Source organism: Ursus americanus, chromosome 4 (genome assembly GCF_024610735.1).
Source record: "Ursus americanus isolate L20-20 chromosome 4, mUrsAme1.1.p, whole genome shotgun sequence".
Lineage (NCBI taxonomy): Eukaryota > Metazoa > Chordata > Mammalia > Carnivora > Ursidae > Ursus > Ursus americanus.
In genome coordinates this window covers 44,326,935-44,341,092 of record NC_142130.1, presented here as the reverse complement: position 1 = coordinate 44,341,092, position 14,158 = coordinate 44,326,935, and the positions used below count along the sequence as shown (strand labels likewise).

The 14,158-nt window shown below is 38.9% G+C and overlaps 1 protein-coding gene across 1 annotated transcript in view; it reads right to left on the bottom strand.

The window, feature by feature from the left end:
* Positions 1–14,158, bottom strand: part of SLC9C1 (solute carrier family 9 member C1) — an 83,597-nt gene that overhangs the window by 41,173 nt on the left and 28,266 nt on the right. Inside the window, exons 9-12 of the mRNA XM_045785216.2 lie at positions 13,812–13,955; positions 12,482–12,656; positions 3,913–3,994; positions 1,289–1,455 (exon numbers count right to left, since the gene is read on the bottom strand). Of these exons, the coding sequence (XP_045641172.1) occupies positions 1,289–1,455; positions 3,913–3,994; positions 12,482–12,656; positions 13,812–13,955 (568 nt within the window). The remainder of the gene's footprint in view (positions 1–1,288; positions 1,456–3,912; positions 3,995–12,481; positions 12,657–13,811; positions 13,956–14,158) is intronic.

The following is a 14,158-nucleotide window of genomic DNA, read 5'->3' as shown; positions in this document are numbered from 1 at the left end:
GAATAACTTCATTTTACAGATGAGAAAGCTGAAGCTTAGAGAAAATAAAAGATTTGCTCAAGATCACAAAGCTATTTATTAAGTGACAAAGCCAGGATACAAACCCAGATTTTCTGAGTCCAAGGCTAGTGCTCTATCTATAACACCATAGTATCCTCCACATTTGATTATCTTCCTTCTGAAGCAGATCAAGTGTCAGAATGGGGGCCTCAACCTTGACTTTGCACTAGAATCAGCTATAAAAACACATATTCCTAGGCCCCACCTTAGACCATCTGCATTATTAGAATCTCCTGAGTGGGGTTGGGAAATAAGGCCATATTTTAATTTTAGATGAATCTGATGCAGTCAGATTAGCAAAAGGCCACTATCAGAAATTGGGAGCTACTATAGAAAATAAATGGATTTGATTTGGTGCTTGTCTTATCCAGAAATCCTGGCAGTATTCCTGTAGGCAGAGGGCTAGGTTCTGAGTCCCCATCTGGAGCTTCAAGCACTGGTTGGTGGATATGAAATGGATTTTGGGGAATCCTACTTTATAGAAACGAATTATCTTATGTCTATACTCCTAGAAGTTGGCTCCTCATATTGTATGATGCAGCAAAACATGGCAAAAACTGCATCATATAGTATGCACTGAAACATTGCATTGAAAACTGGATGTAACACAGGAGATAGCAAAGCAGCAGGAGCACAGAGAAGATTCCAGAATGACTTCGATTATTTCTCCTTATGGCAACCATGACTGACTGGGGAGTTACACACCCTTTAATGACTAAGAAGTCTGAGCACAGAGATTCTGAAGCATATCTTAGAAGCAGGAGGTGACATCTCACCCACACCTAAACTTATGATACTGGCTTTGAATTCTATTTTATATTAAAAAATCATGTTAATCATAAGTGAGGGGCTAGCAAGTACTTGGCAAGATAATAGTGTAAACAAATGCTAAATAAATGCTGAACAAAGGCACTGGGCCACTGTCAATATAAAAGGAAACTAGCCATTTTCTCATGCTCACTCTCTTCTTTTATGGCATCTTTTATAGGGAACTCCAAAGCATTGCTCCTATAGATGACACATACATATATAGGAGATTTATGTGTAGGAGATATACATGTAGGAGATATATATATATCTGCATATATGTATATCTATAATTCCTACATATACATCCCTGACATATGTATCCCATATATGTGTATATATTTACAAATATTACATTAAGACTTACTTAATGTAATGATATCTACTTGGAAGGAGTAAACAAAAGATATGACTTGCTTACCGCATACGGGTTTTGAAGTATAATTGCTTTCTCAACCATATTCCAATCCGCGTTAGCAAGATCTTTGTCAAATTTGAGTGCAGAGGCTGCAGATTTGGTTAGCTCTTGAAAGTGTTGAAATGTACAACAAAGTGATTTATACTTTGTCGATGTGACATCACGAAGACCTTTGGTACGAAGAGTATGTTTTATCAATAATAAGGACAGCACCATTTTGATATGGATTATAAAGTTTCCTTTTGTTCCTACTGTCACCAACTATTTTTTATTTAAGTTAAAGACTCAACATAAATTGTTTAATAATGGAAACATTGAAAATTTCAAGCTTGTCTACTTTCATACTCCTCAAAAAAGCTGAGGTACATAATAAAAACAGTAATAGTTAATATTTATTGAGTACTTACTATATGCTGAGAAAACACTTCTTAGCACGTTGAACATATTAAGTCTTTGATTACCTTACACATCTTTTAAAAGTCCCTTTTCCCAGTTTGATAGGTGAGGAGACAGAAGAACAGAGGTATAATGATTAATTGTATGGCAACTTGACTGGGCTACAGGATACCCAGATATTTGGTAATATTATTCTAGGTGTGTCTGTGAAGGTGTTTCTGGATAAGAATAACATTTAAGTTGGTAGACTGGGTGAAACAGATTGCCCTCCTCACTTATGGTAAGCCTCATCCAAACCACTGGAGTCCTGAATAGAACAAAAGAAAATTCACTTTCTCTGCCTCATGGTCTTTGAGTTGGGACATCAGTCCTCTCTGCCTTTGCATTTGGACAGGAACTTCCACTATTGGCTTTCCTGGTTCTCAGACCTTTGGACTGCAGATCTCCTCACCTTCCATGATCACATGAACCAATTTCCTATAATAATATCATATGTATACGTACACAGAATAGATGACACATACATATATAGGAGATTTATGTATAGGAGATATACATGTAGGAGATATATATATCTGCGTGTATGTGTATCTATAATTCCTACATATACATCCCTGACATATGTATCTCATATATATGTATATATTTACAAATATACAGAATATAATTAAGTATACATATATGTAGGAGATACATATATATACATATATATACACATATATATAGATATATACATATATATATCCTACCCAAACATAATATCATGTATATACATGATAAGTATATATGATATATATTTATGTCCAGACCTCATTAAAGTTTGAAGGACTCTTCCTATCAGAAACAAATTCCTTTTTATGAGCCATAGAAGCTTCCTTGGAAAGCAATAATATTCCGTGAGCAAACGTTCATTGCTCTCAGTGCAAATAAACAGGTGCTCCTCGATAAGAATTTTAAGTTTATTTAGCTACTAAGTAGAACATATGATACTCTTTGCAAAACTTCCCCTCTTCAATCTTTTCTTCCCAATTCACTATGTCAAGGCTCAGAGAATTTTAAAAAGAGAAACAGTTTTGTTGCAAATACAAGGAAGGCAGGCAGATTGGGTAATGCGACGTCATGGAGTCTCAGATTGATTAAAAATGCCATTAGGATGAAAGCTCTGAGACACAGAAAGGGTGACAGAGCAGTTGGGAACATAATGGATTGAAAGCATCAAGGCTATTTGTTTCCAGTTCCTCAACTGCGATTACCTCGTTGCATGACCTTGGGCAGGCACTTTCAACTCTCTAGATCTCCATTTTCCCCTTGTTAAAAAGTAGAAGATGAAAACGGACACACTGCATACTGCATTTGCCTCCTACAACTGCTATTTCTGCTTCCATGCGCCTCCCACCTGCAATCAGTTATCCACAGACGAGAGTGAACCACATAATTACACTTATTTGCATAAGACCGGTCAAGGAATTTCTTTTGCCTGTAGAATAAAATCTTAAAATCCAAGGCCCTTCATTACATAACTCCTTCCTACCTCTCCCATCTGGACATTCTTCACTATCTGCTTGTTCTCAAAGGGTCAAACCCTGTTTCCTTGAACACACTCAGTTTCTAGCTTCCTCAGGAACCTAGCCTCCATTTTTTTTTCTACCTTATGTATGTGTGATTTGTTTACTTTGATGTGCACATGACTCTCTGGTCCTGCCTCATTTGACCTGTTAACTGTTTCTCCTTTCTCCAACATAAGCTCCATCAACATAGAAATCCTGTCTGTCTTCATAATGCATCATTATTAGTTAGAATAGTGCCTGGCGTATAGGAGGCTTTCAGTAAAAGTATGTTGAAAAATTGAATAAACTTATTGTATTATTTTATTTAAACTAGACTAATGCAAATAAGTAATCTTTTTAAATATATAAGCTTATTGGCCTAAACTATTCATATGCTTTTTTAAAAAAGCCTAGTCCCAGGACCCTGGGATTATGACCTGAGCTGAAGGCAGACGCTTAACTGACTGAGCTACCCAGGCCCCCTGTTCATACACTTTTATATAGAGATCCTATTTCCTCTTCAATTAGACACAGTTGATTTTCATTTATGTGGCTTCTTTCCTCATTATTAGCAATTCTTTAGCAGTCTTAGAATGTCATCTCTTCACTCAGTAATAGTAATTACTAGGGGTTACCTAGTAATTAGTAGGGCATATCTAGTAATTAGTAAATACTAGGACTTACCTAGTTTACTAACAGCCATTGGCAAAATAAATCTATTGACAATCAAGGTAACTAAGCATACTGACACTCCATGAAATAATACCTAGAGTAGAAAGAAAAATATGAAGTAAGCATGCATGATAATTTCTTGTAATAGATTCTATATTTACCAATGTAAATTAAACTAGATTGTACTAGGTCAATAAATGTTCATAGTAGGAGAGAATCTGAATGTCAGGCATGATGCAAGTACTCTGGGGATTCTCTATCATCCTGCATATATTTTATTCATGTTTTTGGAACCAAATCAAGACTCAAGATTTGGCCAGAGCCAGAATTCCACAGGCATCAGTAACTTGTCAAAAGTTCCTGAAGCATTCTAATATGTAAAGTTGAGGACCACTAAGTTAGTTAATTTAACAATAATATGAGCTAACATCTATATAGTAAGCATAGAGCACAATATATCAGGTTTATTTAATCCTCACTATAATTCTACGTAGTAAATACCAATATTGTCCAATTACACAGGTAGGAAACTCAGGCACTGTTACTTACCCAAGATCATTTAACTTGTGAGTCGTAGGGACAGGATTAAGTTATTTTTAACCCTTTCCTGTAGTGCTGCTTCATGAGTATTAAAAAGTTAGCTGGAGAGGAGGAGTCAAGATGGCGGAGGAGTAGGGGACCCCTTTTTCAGCCGGTCCCCTGAGTCGAGTTGAATAGGTACCAGACCAGCCTGAACATCCACGGAATCAGCATGAGACGCAGGAAGATACAAGTGGATATCTACAAATAAACATCTCCAGCGCTGAGTATTGAGGTATGAAGCGGGGAGCCATGAAACCGAGCACAGATATCAGAAGATAAACGGAAGGGGGAGGGAGCCGCCATATTTGGGTGCCGGGAAGCGGTAGCCACCTGCACAGGGGAGCGGGCGGACTCGAGGACTGGCTCCCGCGAGAGAGCAGACTGAGACCGTGAGCCAGGGAATGCGTGCCACCAGACTGAAACAGAACTCCGGTGTGCTCACTGGAACCAGACTGAGACCGGGAGCTCCGGGAGCGCGTGGGGGTGGCTGGCGGCTGAAACACAAAAGACAGAGACGCGCCAGCCCCGGGAAGTGATGGCTGGGATGCCAGGTGTAGGGCGCATATCCCGGGACACTGCAGGGTTGAGCAGCACCAACAGAAACAGAGTTAAAGTGGCCAGAACATCAGTGGAGAACGGTCCACAATCCCTCTGTTCTGAGACAGAGGCTGAGATTCGGCCACTGCTGCTCTTACTCTCAGAAGAGGCACAGCAAACTGCCAGGGAAAGCCGCCAGAGAACAAAAGCCTGGAAAGACCGCCTCACGGTGTGCCCACCCCTGTTCCCCCTCGCAGGGGACATGGAGACTCTACCCAAACAGGGTTGCCTGAGTATTGGCGCGGCAGGCCCCTCCCCCAGAAGGCAGGCTGAAAAATCAAGAAGCCCACATCCCTAAGATCCCTATAAAACAAGGGCACATGGCCTGGGTCCCGGTCAATAATTTGGGCTCTGGACAACCTCGCAACCTCTCCTCATCAGAATGACGAGAAGGAGAAATCCCCCCCCAGCAAAGAAAAGACAATGAGTCTGTGGCCTCTGACACAGAACTAATGGATATGGATATAACCAAATTATCAGAAATGGAATTCAGAGTAACAATGGTCAAGATGATGTGCAGACTTGAAAAAAGTATTAACGAAAATGTTAATGAGAATATAGAATCTCTAAGGGCGGAAATGAGAGCGAATTTGGCAGAAATTAAAAATTCTATGAGCCAAATGCAGTCAAAACTAGAGGCTCTGATGGCCAGGGTGAATGAGGCAGAAGAACGTATCAGCGAATTGGAGTATGGGTTAGTAGAAGAGAAAAATAAAATAGAATCTGGACTTAAAAAAATCCACGCTCATGAATGTAGGTTACCGGAGATTACTGACTCAAAACGTTCCAATGTCAGAATCATCGGCATCCCTGAGGGGGTGGAGGAAAACAGAGGTCTAGAAGACATATTTGAACAAATTGTAGCTGAAAACTTCCCTAATCTAGCGAGGGAAACAAACATTCATGTCCAAGAGGCAGAGAGGATCCCTCCCAAGCTCAACCACGCCACGTCACGTCATAGTGCTATTCGCAAATATTAGATCCAAGGATACAGTATCGAAAGCGGCCAGGGCAAAGAAATTTCTCACGTACCAAGACAAAATTATCAGAATTACGTCAGATCTGTCTACACAGACCTGGAATGAGAGAAAGGGTTGGGGGGGGCATTTTTAAAGCTCTTTCAGAGAAAAACATGCAGCCAAGGATCCTTTATCCAGCAAGGCTGTCATTCAGAATGGATGGAGAAATAAAGACCTTCCAGAATCGCCAGTCATTGACCAATTTCGTAACCACGAAACCAGCCCTACAGGAGATATTAAGGGGGGTTCTATAAAGGTAAAAAGGCCCCAAGAGTGATACAGAACAGAAAGTCACAATCGATAGAAACAAAGACTGTACTGGCAACATGGCATCATTAAAATCATATCTCTCAATATTCAGTCTCAATGTAAATGGCCTAAATGCTCCCATAATGCCACAGGGTAGCAGATTGGATAAAAAGACATGACCCATCCATTTGCTGTCTACAAGAGACTCATTTTGAACCTAAAGATACATTCAGACTGAAAGTAAAGGATGGAATACCATCTTTCACGTCAATGGACCTCAAAAGAAAGCTGGGGTAGCAATTCTCATATCAGACAGATTGGATTTTAAACTAAAGACTATAGTTAGAGACACAGAAGGGCACTATATATTTTTTTAAAAGATTTTATTTATTTATTTGACAGAGATAGCCAGCGAGAGAGGGAACACAAGCAGGGGGAGTGGGAGAGGAAGAAGCAGGCTCATAGAGGAGGAGCCTGATGTGGGGCTCGATCCCGTAACGCCGGGATCACGCCCTGAGCCGAAGGCAGACGCTTAACCGCTGTGCCACCCAGGCGCCCCAGAAGGGCACTATATTATTCTTAAAGGATGTATCCAACAAGTAGATATGACAATTATAAATATATATGCCCCCAACAGGGGAGCAGCAAGATACATAAGCCAACTCTTAACCAGAATAAAGAGACATATAGATAAAAATACGTTAATAGTAGGGGACCTCAACACTCCACTATCAGAAATAGACAGAACACCCATGCAAAAAATCCACAAAGAAGCAAGGGCTTTGAATGCCATACTCAACGAGTTGGACCTCATAGATATATATAGAACACTACACTCCAGAACCAAAGAATAATCATTCTATTCTAATGCCCATGGAACATTCTCAAGAATAGACCACGTTCTGGGACACAAAACAGGTCTCAACCGATACCAAAAGATTGAATTTATTCCCTGCATATTCTCAGACCACAACGCTCTGAATTGGAACTCAACCACAAGGAAAAATTTGGAAGAAACTCAAACACTTGGAGACTAAGAACCATCCTGCTGAGGAATGATTCGATAAACCAGGAGATCAAAAATCAATTTAAACAATTTATGGAGACCAACGAGAATGAAAACACAACGGTCCAAAACCTATGGGTTACTGCAAAGGCAGTCCTAAGGGGGAAATACATAGCCATCCAAGCCTCAGTCAAAAGAATAGAAAAATCTAAAATGCAGTTTTTATATTCTCACCTCAGCAACAGCGGGACAGACCTAATCCACGTACGAGGAAGCAGTTGACCAAGAGTAGAGCAGAAATCAATGAATTAGAAACCAGGAGTATAGTAGAGCAGATCAACAGAACTAGAAGCTGGTTCTTTGAGAGAATCAATAAAATTGACAGACCACTGGCAAGACTTATCTGAAAGAAGAGAGAAAGGACCCAAATTAATAAAATTATGAATGAAAAAGGAGAGGTCACAACCAACACCAATGAAATTGGAAGAATTATTAGAAACTTTTATCAACAGCTTTATGCCAATAAATTAAGCAATCTGGAAGAGATGGATGCCTTCCTGGAGACCTATAAACTACCAAGACTGAAACAGGAAGAAATTGATTTTTTAAACAGTCCAATTAACTATAAAGAGATTGAGTCAGTGATAAACAACCTTCCAAAAAACAAAACTCCAGGCCCGGACGGTTTTCCTGGGGAATTCTACCAAACATTCAAAGATGAAATAATACCTATTCTCCTAAAGCTATTTCAAAAAATAGAAACAGAAGGAAAGCTACCAAACTCATTCTATGAGGCCAGTATTACCTTGATCCCCAAACCAGGCAAAGACCCCATCAAAAAGGAGAATTACAGACCGATTTCCCTAATGAACATGGACGCCAAAATCCTCAACAAGATCCTGGCTAATAGAATCCAACAGTACATTAAAAGGATTATCCATCATGACCAAGTGGGATTCATCCCTGGGATGCAAGCGTGGTTCAACATTCACAAATCGATCAGCGTGATACATCATATCAACAAGAAAAGACTCAGGAACCATATGATCCTCTCAATTGATGCAGAAAAAGCATTTGACAAAATACAGCATCCTTTCCTGATTAAAACCCTTCAGAGTGTAGGGATAGAGGGTACATTCCTCAATCTCATAAAAACCATCTATGAAAAGCCTACAGCAAATATCATTCTCAATGGGGAAAAGCTGGAAGCCTTTCCCTTAAGATCAGGAACACGACAAGGATGCCCACTCTCGCCACTATTATTCAACATAGTACTAGAAGTTCTTGCAACAGCAATCAGACAACAAAAAGGGATAAAAGGTATCCAAATTGGCAAAGAAGAAGTCAAACTGTCTCTCTTCGCAGATGACATGATACTCTATATGGAAAACCCAAAAGAATCCACTCCCAAACTATTAGAAGTTATAGAGCAATTCAGTAATGTGGCGGGATACAAAATCAATGCTCAGAAATCAGTTGCATTTCTATACACGAATAATGAGACTGAAGAAAGCGAAATTAGGGAATCCATTCCATTTACAATAGCACCAAAAACCATACGTTACCTTGGAATTAACTTAACCAGAGACATAAAGGATCTATATTCTAGAAACTATAAATCACTCTTGAAAGACATTGAAGAAGACACAAAAAGATGGAAAAATATTCCATGCTCATGGATCGGAAGAATTAACATAGTTAAAATGTCCATGCTACCCAGAGCAATCTACACTTTCAATGCTATCCCGATCAAAATACCGATGACATTTTTCAAAGAGCTGGAACAAATAGTCCTTAAATTTGTATGGAACCATAAAAGGCCCCAAATTGCCAAAGAACTGTTGAAAAGGAAAAACAAAGCTGGGGGCATCACAATGCCGGATTTTGAGCTGTACTACAAAGCTGTGATCACAAAGACAGCATGGTACTGGCACAAAAACAGACACATAGACCAATGGAACAGAATAGAGAACCCAGAAATGGACCCTCGGCTCTTTGGGCAACTAATCTTTGATAAAGCAGGAAAAAACATCTGGTGGAAAAGAGACAGTCTCTTCAATAAATGGTGCTGGGAAAATTGGACAGCTAAACGCAAAAGAATGAAACTTGACCACTCTCTCACACCATACCCAAAGATAAACTCCAAATGGATGAAAGACCTCGATGTGAGACAGGAATCCATCAAAATCCTAAAGGAGAACATAGGCAGCAACCTCTACGACATCGGCCAAAGCAACCTTTTTCATGACACATCTCCAAAGGCAAGAGAAATAAAAGATAAAATGAACTTGTGGGACTTCATCAAGATAAAAAGCTTCTGCACAGCCAAGGAAACAGTCAAAAAAACTAAGAGGCAGCCCACGGAATGGGAGAATATATTTACAAATGATGCTACAGATAAAAGACTGGTATCCAAGATCTACAAAGAACTTCTCAAACTCACTACGCGAGAAACAAATAAACAAATCAAAAAATGGGCAGAAGATATGAACAGACACTTTTCCAATGAAGACATACAAACGGCTAACAGACACATGAAAAAATGTTCAAAATCATTAGCCATCAGGGAAATTCAAATCAAAACCACACTAAGATACCACCTTACACCAGTTAGAATGGCAAAAATTGACAAGGCAAGAAACAACAATTGCTGGAGAGGATGTGGAGAAAGGGGATCCCTCCTACATGTTGGTTAGAATGCAAGTTGGTACAGCCACTCTAGAAAACAGTGTGGAGGTCCCTTAAAAAGGTAAAAAGTGAGCTACCCTATGACCCAGCCATTGTAATACTGGGTATTCACCCCAAAGATACAGACGTAGTGAAGAGAAGGGCCATATGCACCCCAATGTTCATAGCAGCATTGTCCACAATAGCTAAATCGTGGAAGGAACCGAGATGCCCTTCAACAGATGACTGGATTAAGAAGTTGTGGTCCATATATACAATGGAATATTACTCAGCTATCAGAAAGAACGAGTTCTCAACATTTGCTGCAACATGGACGGCACTGGAGGAGATAATGCTAAGTAAAATAAGTCAAGCAGAGAAAGACAATTATCATATGATTTCTCTCATCTATGGAACATAAGAACTAGGAAGATCGGTAGGGGAAGAAAGGGATAACGAAGGGGGGGGTAATCAGAAGGGGGAATGAAGCATGAGAGACTATGGACTCTGAGAAACAAAGGGCTTCAGAGGGGAGGGGGATGGGGGAATAGGATAGGCTGGTGATGGGTAGTAAGGAGGGCACGTATTGCATGGTGCACTGGGTGTTATACGCAACTAATGAATCATCGAACTTTACATCAGAAAGCAGGGATGTACTGTACAGTGACTAACATAATATAATAAAAAAAAACATTAAAAAAAAGTTAGCTGGGGGGTTCAGCCAAATTAAACTAAGGAAGAAATGTGACTTCTCAACTTGTGTACTACTAGTTACTACTAGTGAGAGCATCTCACTACATGATTTTATTTACTAGGGTTTTATCTCAAATCAGGTGTACATGGCATCATTATCATCATCATAGCTTATATTTATTGTACATTTACAATATGCTAAATAATGTGTTAAGCATTTTATGTACATTTTCTATTTCTCAAATAACCCTTTGAGATTGTGGTGTGCTAGAGCTGATTTTTACCAGTCATGAGAGCTGACCATTAAATTTATTATGGAGTTCATTGTTGCTTTGTTTGTGACAGTGATTACACAATGGAAATTGGCAAATACTACCAATTAGGGCTCCCTCTGACCCCTAAGAAAGTTACTTGTTAAACATTTGCGAACACACTATTGGTATTATTAGGTCCCTTTTGGAATGGGGTGACATGTGTGATGGGGTGGGTTTTAATTAACTTGCTGATGGCCACACAGCAAACAGCAGCCAACTACAAATTTCAGAATCCAGGTCCATGTGCAATGTCTACCATTACACTGGTCAGGATGTGTGGTGCTGAATTGACCTTGATTATCCAGGCATGTGGAGATAGTTAAAAAGAAGGGGGAGATCATGTAATATTAGATAATTCTAGTTTTAAAAGTAATGTTTGAATGTTTAATTTTTTAATGTTTGGGCTATTATCTAATTAGACATGCAATAATTCCCTTCCTGCTCTTCCTTTTGCACTTGGAATTTATGTGTAAAAAAAAAAACCCACAATGGAAGTGTTAGATGCATTGTGATATCTGCATAGGAAATTTCTTACAGAGCTCCTTGTAATGTTCTTACCTGGAAATGAGGTAGAGGGAGAGTCATGCCCTTTATGTTCTGGTAGGCAGAATTTGGGGCTAGTATCAGTGAAGAGGTAACTTCATTTGACCACTAAAATGTTTTGGTTCCTAGCATTACTAAATGTGGCCTCACAAAGTTACAGAGAGCAATAGAGTCAATCTATTGGGGCTCCATCTCATGACCATGACCTGAGCCAAAACCGAGATTTGGAGCCTTAACTGACCAAGCCACCCAGGCACCCTAATCAGGTACTATTTTAAATTATTTATAAGTTTTAACTCCTTTAACCTTCATAATAAACGTATTTTAAGAGTGTAATGAAAAGGGGTGCCTGGGTGGCTCAGTCAGTTAAGCGTCTGTCTTCAGCTCAGGTCATGATCCTGGGGTCCTGCGATCCAGCCCTACATCAGGGTCCCTGCTCAGCGGGGAGATTGCTTCTCCTTCTGCCTCTGTCCCCCCTGCACCCCCCGGCTTGTGCTCCCCCTGCTTGGGCTCTCTTACTCATGCTCTCTCTCTCAAATAAATGAATAAAATCTTAAAAAAAAAAAAGAGGCCAGAAAAGATAAACCTAAATGATTCAATCAGGTGTTAGAAAGCTAAGAGTAGGAACAGGTGTCTTACCTGTCTTACCTCTCTTATTTTACATGGTTTTATTGCTCTTGTAGTGAAAACCATGATTGTAATGTTAAGGAAAGGGTTTAGGAATTCCTAAGCCAGATGTTCCCCAGGAAGAGGAAAGTTGCCAGTTTTTTTCATCTCCCCAATCTTGCCATCATAGCTAAATCACTCCTGAAGTCTAAGTGGGGTTCAGCTACCTCACTACAAAAAAGTATTTTAGTACACAGCAACAGTATTCATAAAATGTTCAAATTAAAAACTTCATTTATCTTTACTTGAGATTTTTCCCTCTCAGAGCCAAGAGAAAGGTCAGAGTAGGCGAGCAGAAGAGCCATGTTTATATTAGGCGTTCCTTTCATTTCACTCCAGACCATTATGAATGCCCAGCGCCAGCTGAACCCATGACCAAGTCGAGACAAAAGAGGGCTCATTATTAGAAAGACCAGAAGTCTAAAAGACAAAAGAGATTTTAAAAAGTTATTCTTGCCATAGACACTTTTTCCTATTTCATTCTACTCTATTCCAATCTATTCCCTGTGGACTTGCCGATTCTCAGACAAATGAGCCATCTTTCACACACCGTTAGCATGGCACCAAAAAAAGGCAGAAGGGCATTTCATAGAGAGAGATGACAAGAGGATAGCATTATTCTTTTTGTTTCTTTCTATGAAGCTTGTAGTAGGGTAATTCCACATTTCTTGAGGAATAAAAGAAAAAGTTAGAGATGTTTTGTAGATATATTCTATTCTGGATCCCAAAAAGAAATAAAAACAAATCTAATGAATAAGAACTGGGGGGGGGGGGATGTCTTCCCTTTCTTTTTCTTTGTAGATTTTAATCTTGCTGAATCTATCCAATATTGACCGATTCATTTCTAGTTTTTCTTTTAATCACACATCTCCTGCATTTTACACTAATTGTATCTGATAATTTGGGACTAATTTCCGTTTAATTGGCACTAGGCAACTGATGTCGACTCCTAATTAGTTTTCCTAGATGGAAGTAGAATGCTACAACTCGAGGGATAGAATCTAGAGCATAGCCATGGTGATTTTTCCTCCTCTGTGTCAAGTCCTTTTCACTTACATGGGCAGACTCTTTCCTGCCTCTTACCATTGGAAAGAGGACTACAAAAATTATTTAAGCAAAAAGGACATTTACAAAAAGGGCATCCTAATGATTTTTAAAAAGCTATTTGTAACTATAATTTAATCAGAAGGAAATTGTTATACAATATTAGGCAAACAAAAGCAACATAAAAGTTTTATTTACGATTGGTGTTGAACTTTATGAAACTTCATAGAAAAAAGTAACACTGGATGAAATATACCAAATGTTAATAGCAGTTGCCTCTGGGTAGTAAAATTATGAAAGATTTTTTTCCTTCTAATATTCAAAAATTTTATAGAGTGCTTGGATTGCTTTGACATGCAGTTAGAAGTTAAAAAAAAACCCCACTAAAACAGTAATTTGCTAATGATTCCTTGGCAAGTTTAAGAGGCAATTCTTCATTTTCATTCTAAGGAATGAAACATTTCTATTTAAAAAATATCTTTGGGCTTACGCAATGTCCTACAAATAGAAAAATTCAAATGACATTCTTACCTTAAAACAATAAGTGTGAAATAGATATTTAATGAATAATATATGTCAGAAAATGATATATATAAATACGTATGTGCAGGAATTAGAAGTCCAATGAAGGTAAACACCATAAGAAGAGCAACAAATGATAGACAATTCCAGAATCTGCATTTTCAGAAAAAAAAAATGAATGTAGTTAATTACAGTTAACTCAACTAATACATTTATCACAAGTCTTATTCATGTGAGGCGCTGTGGTAGGCCTAATCAAGAAAATAAAGATGAATAAGGCATTTACCCACACTCAGGGCTTATAATTTAACTGGGGAGAAAGGAGCAGTAAGGTGAGTAAACAAATAATTCTAAAG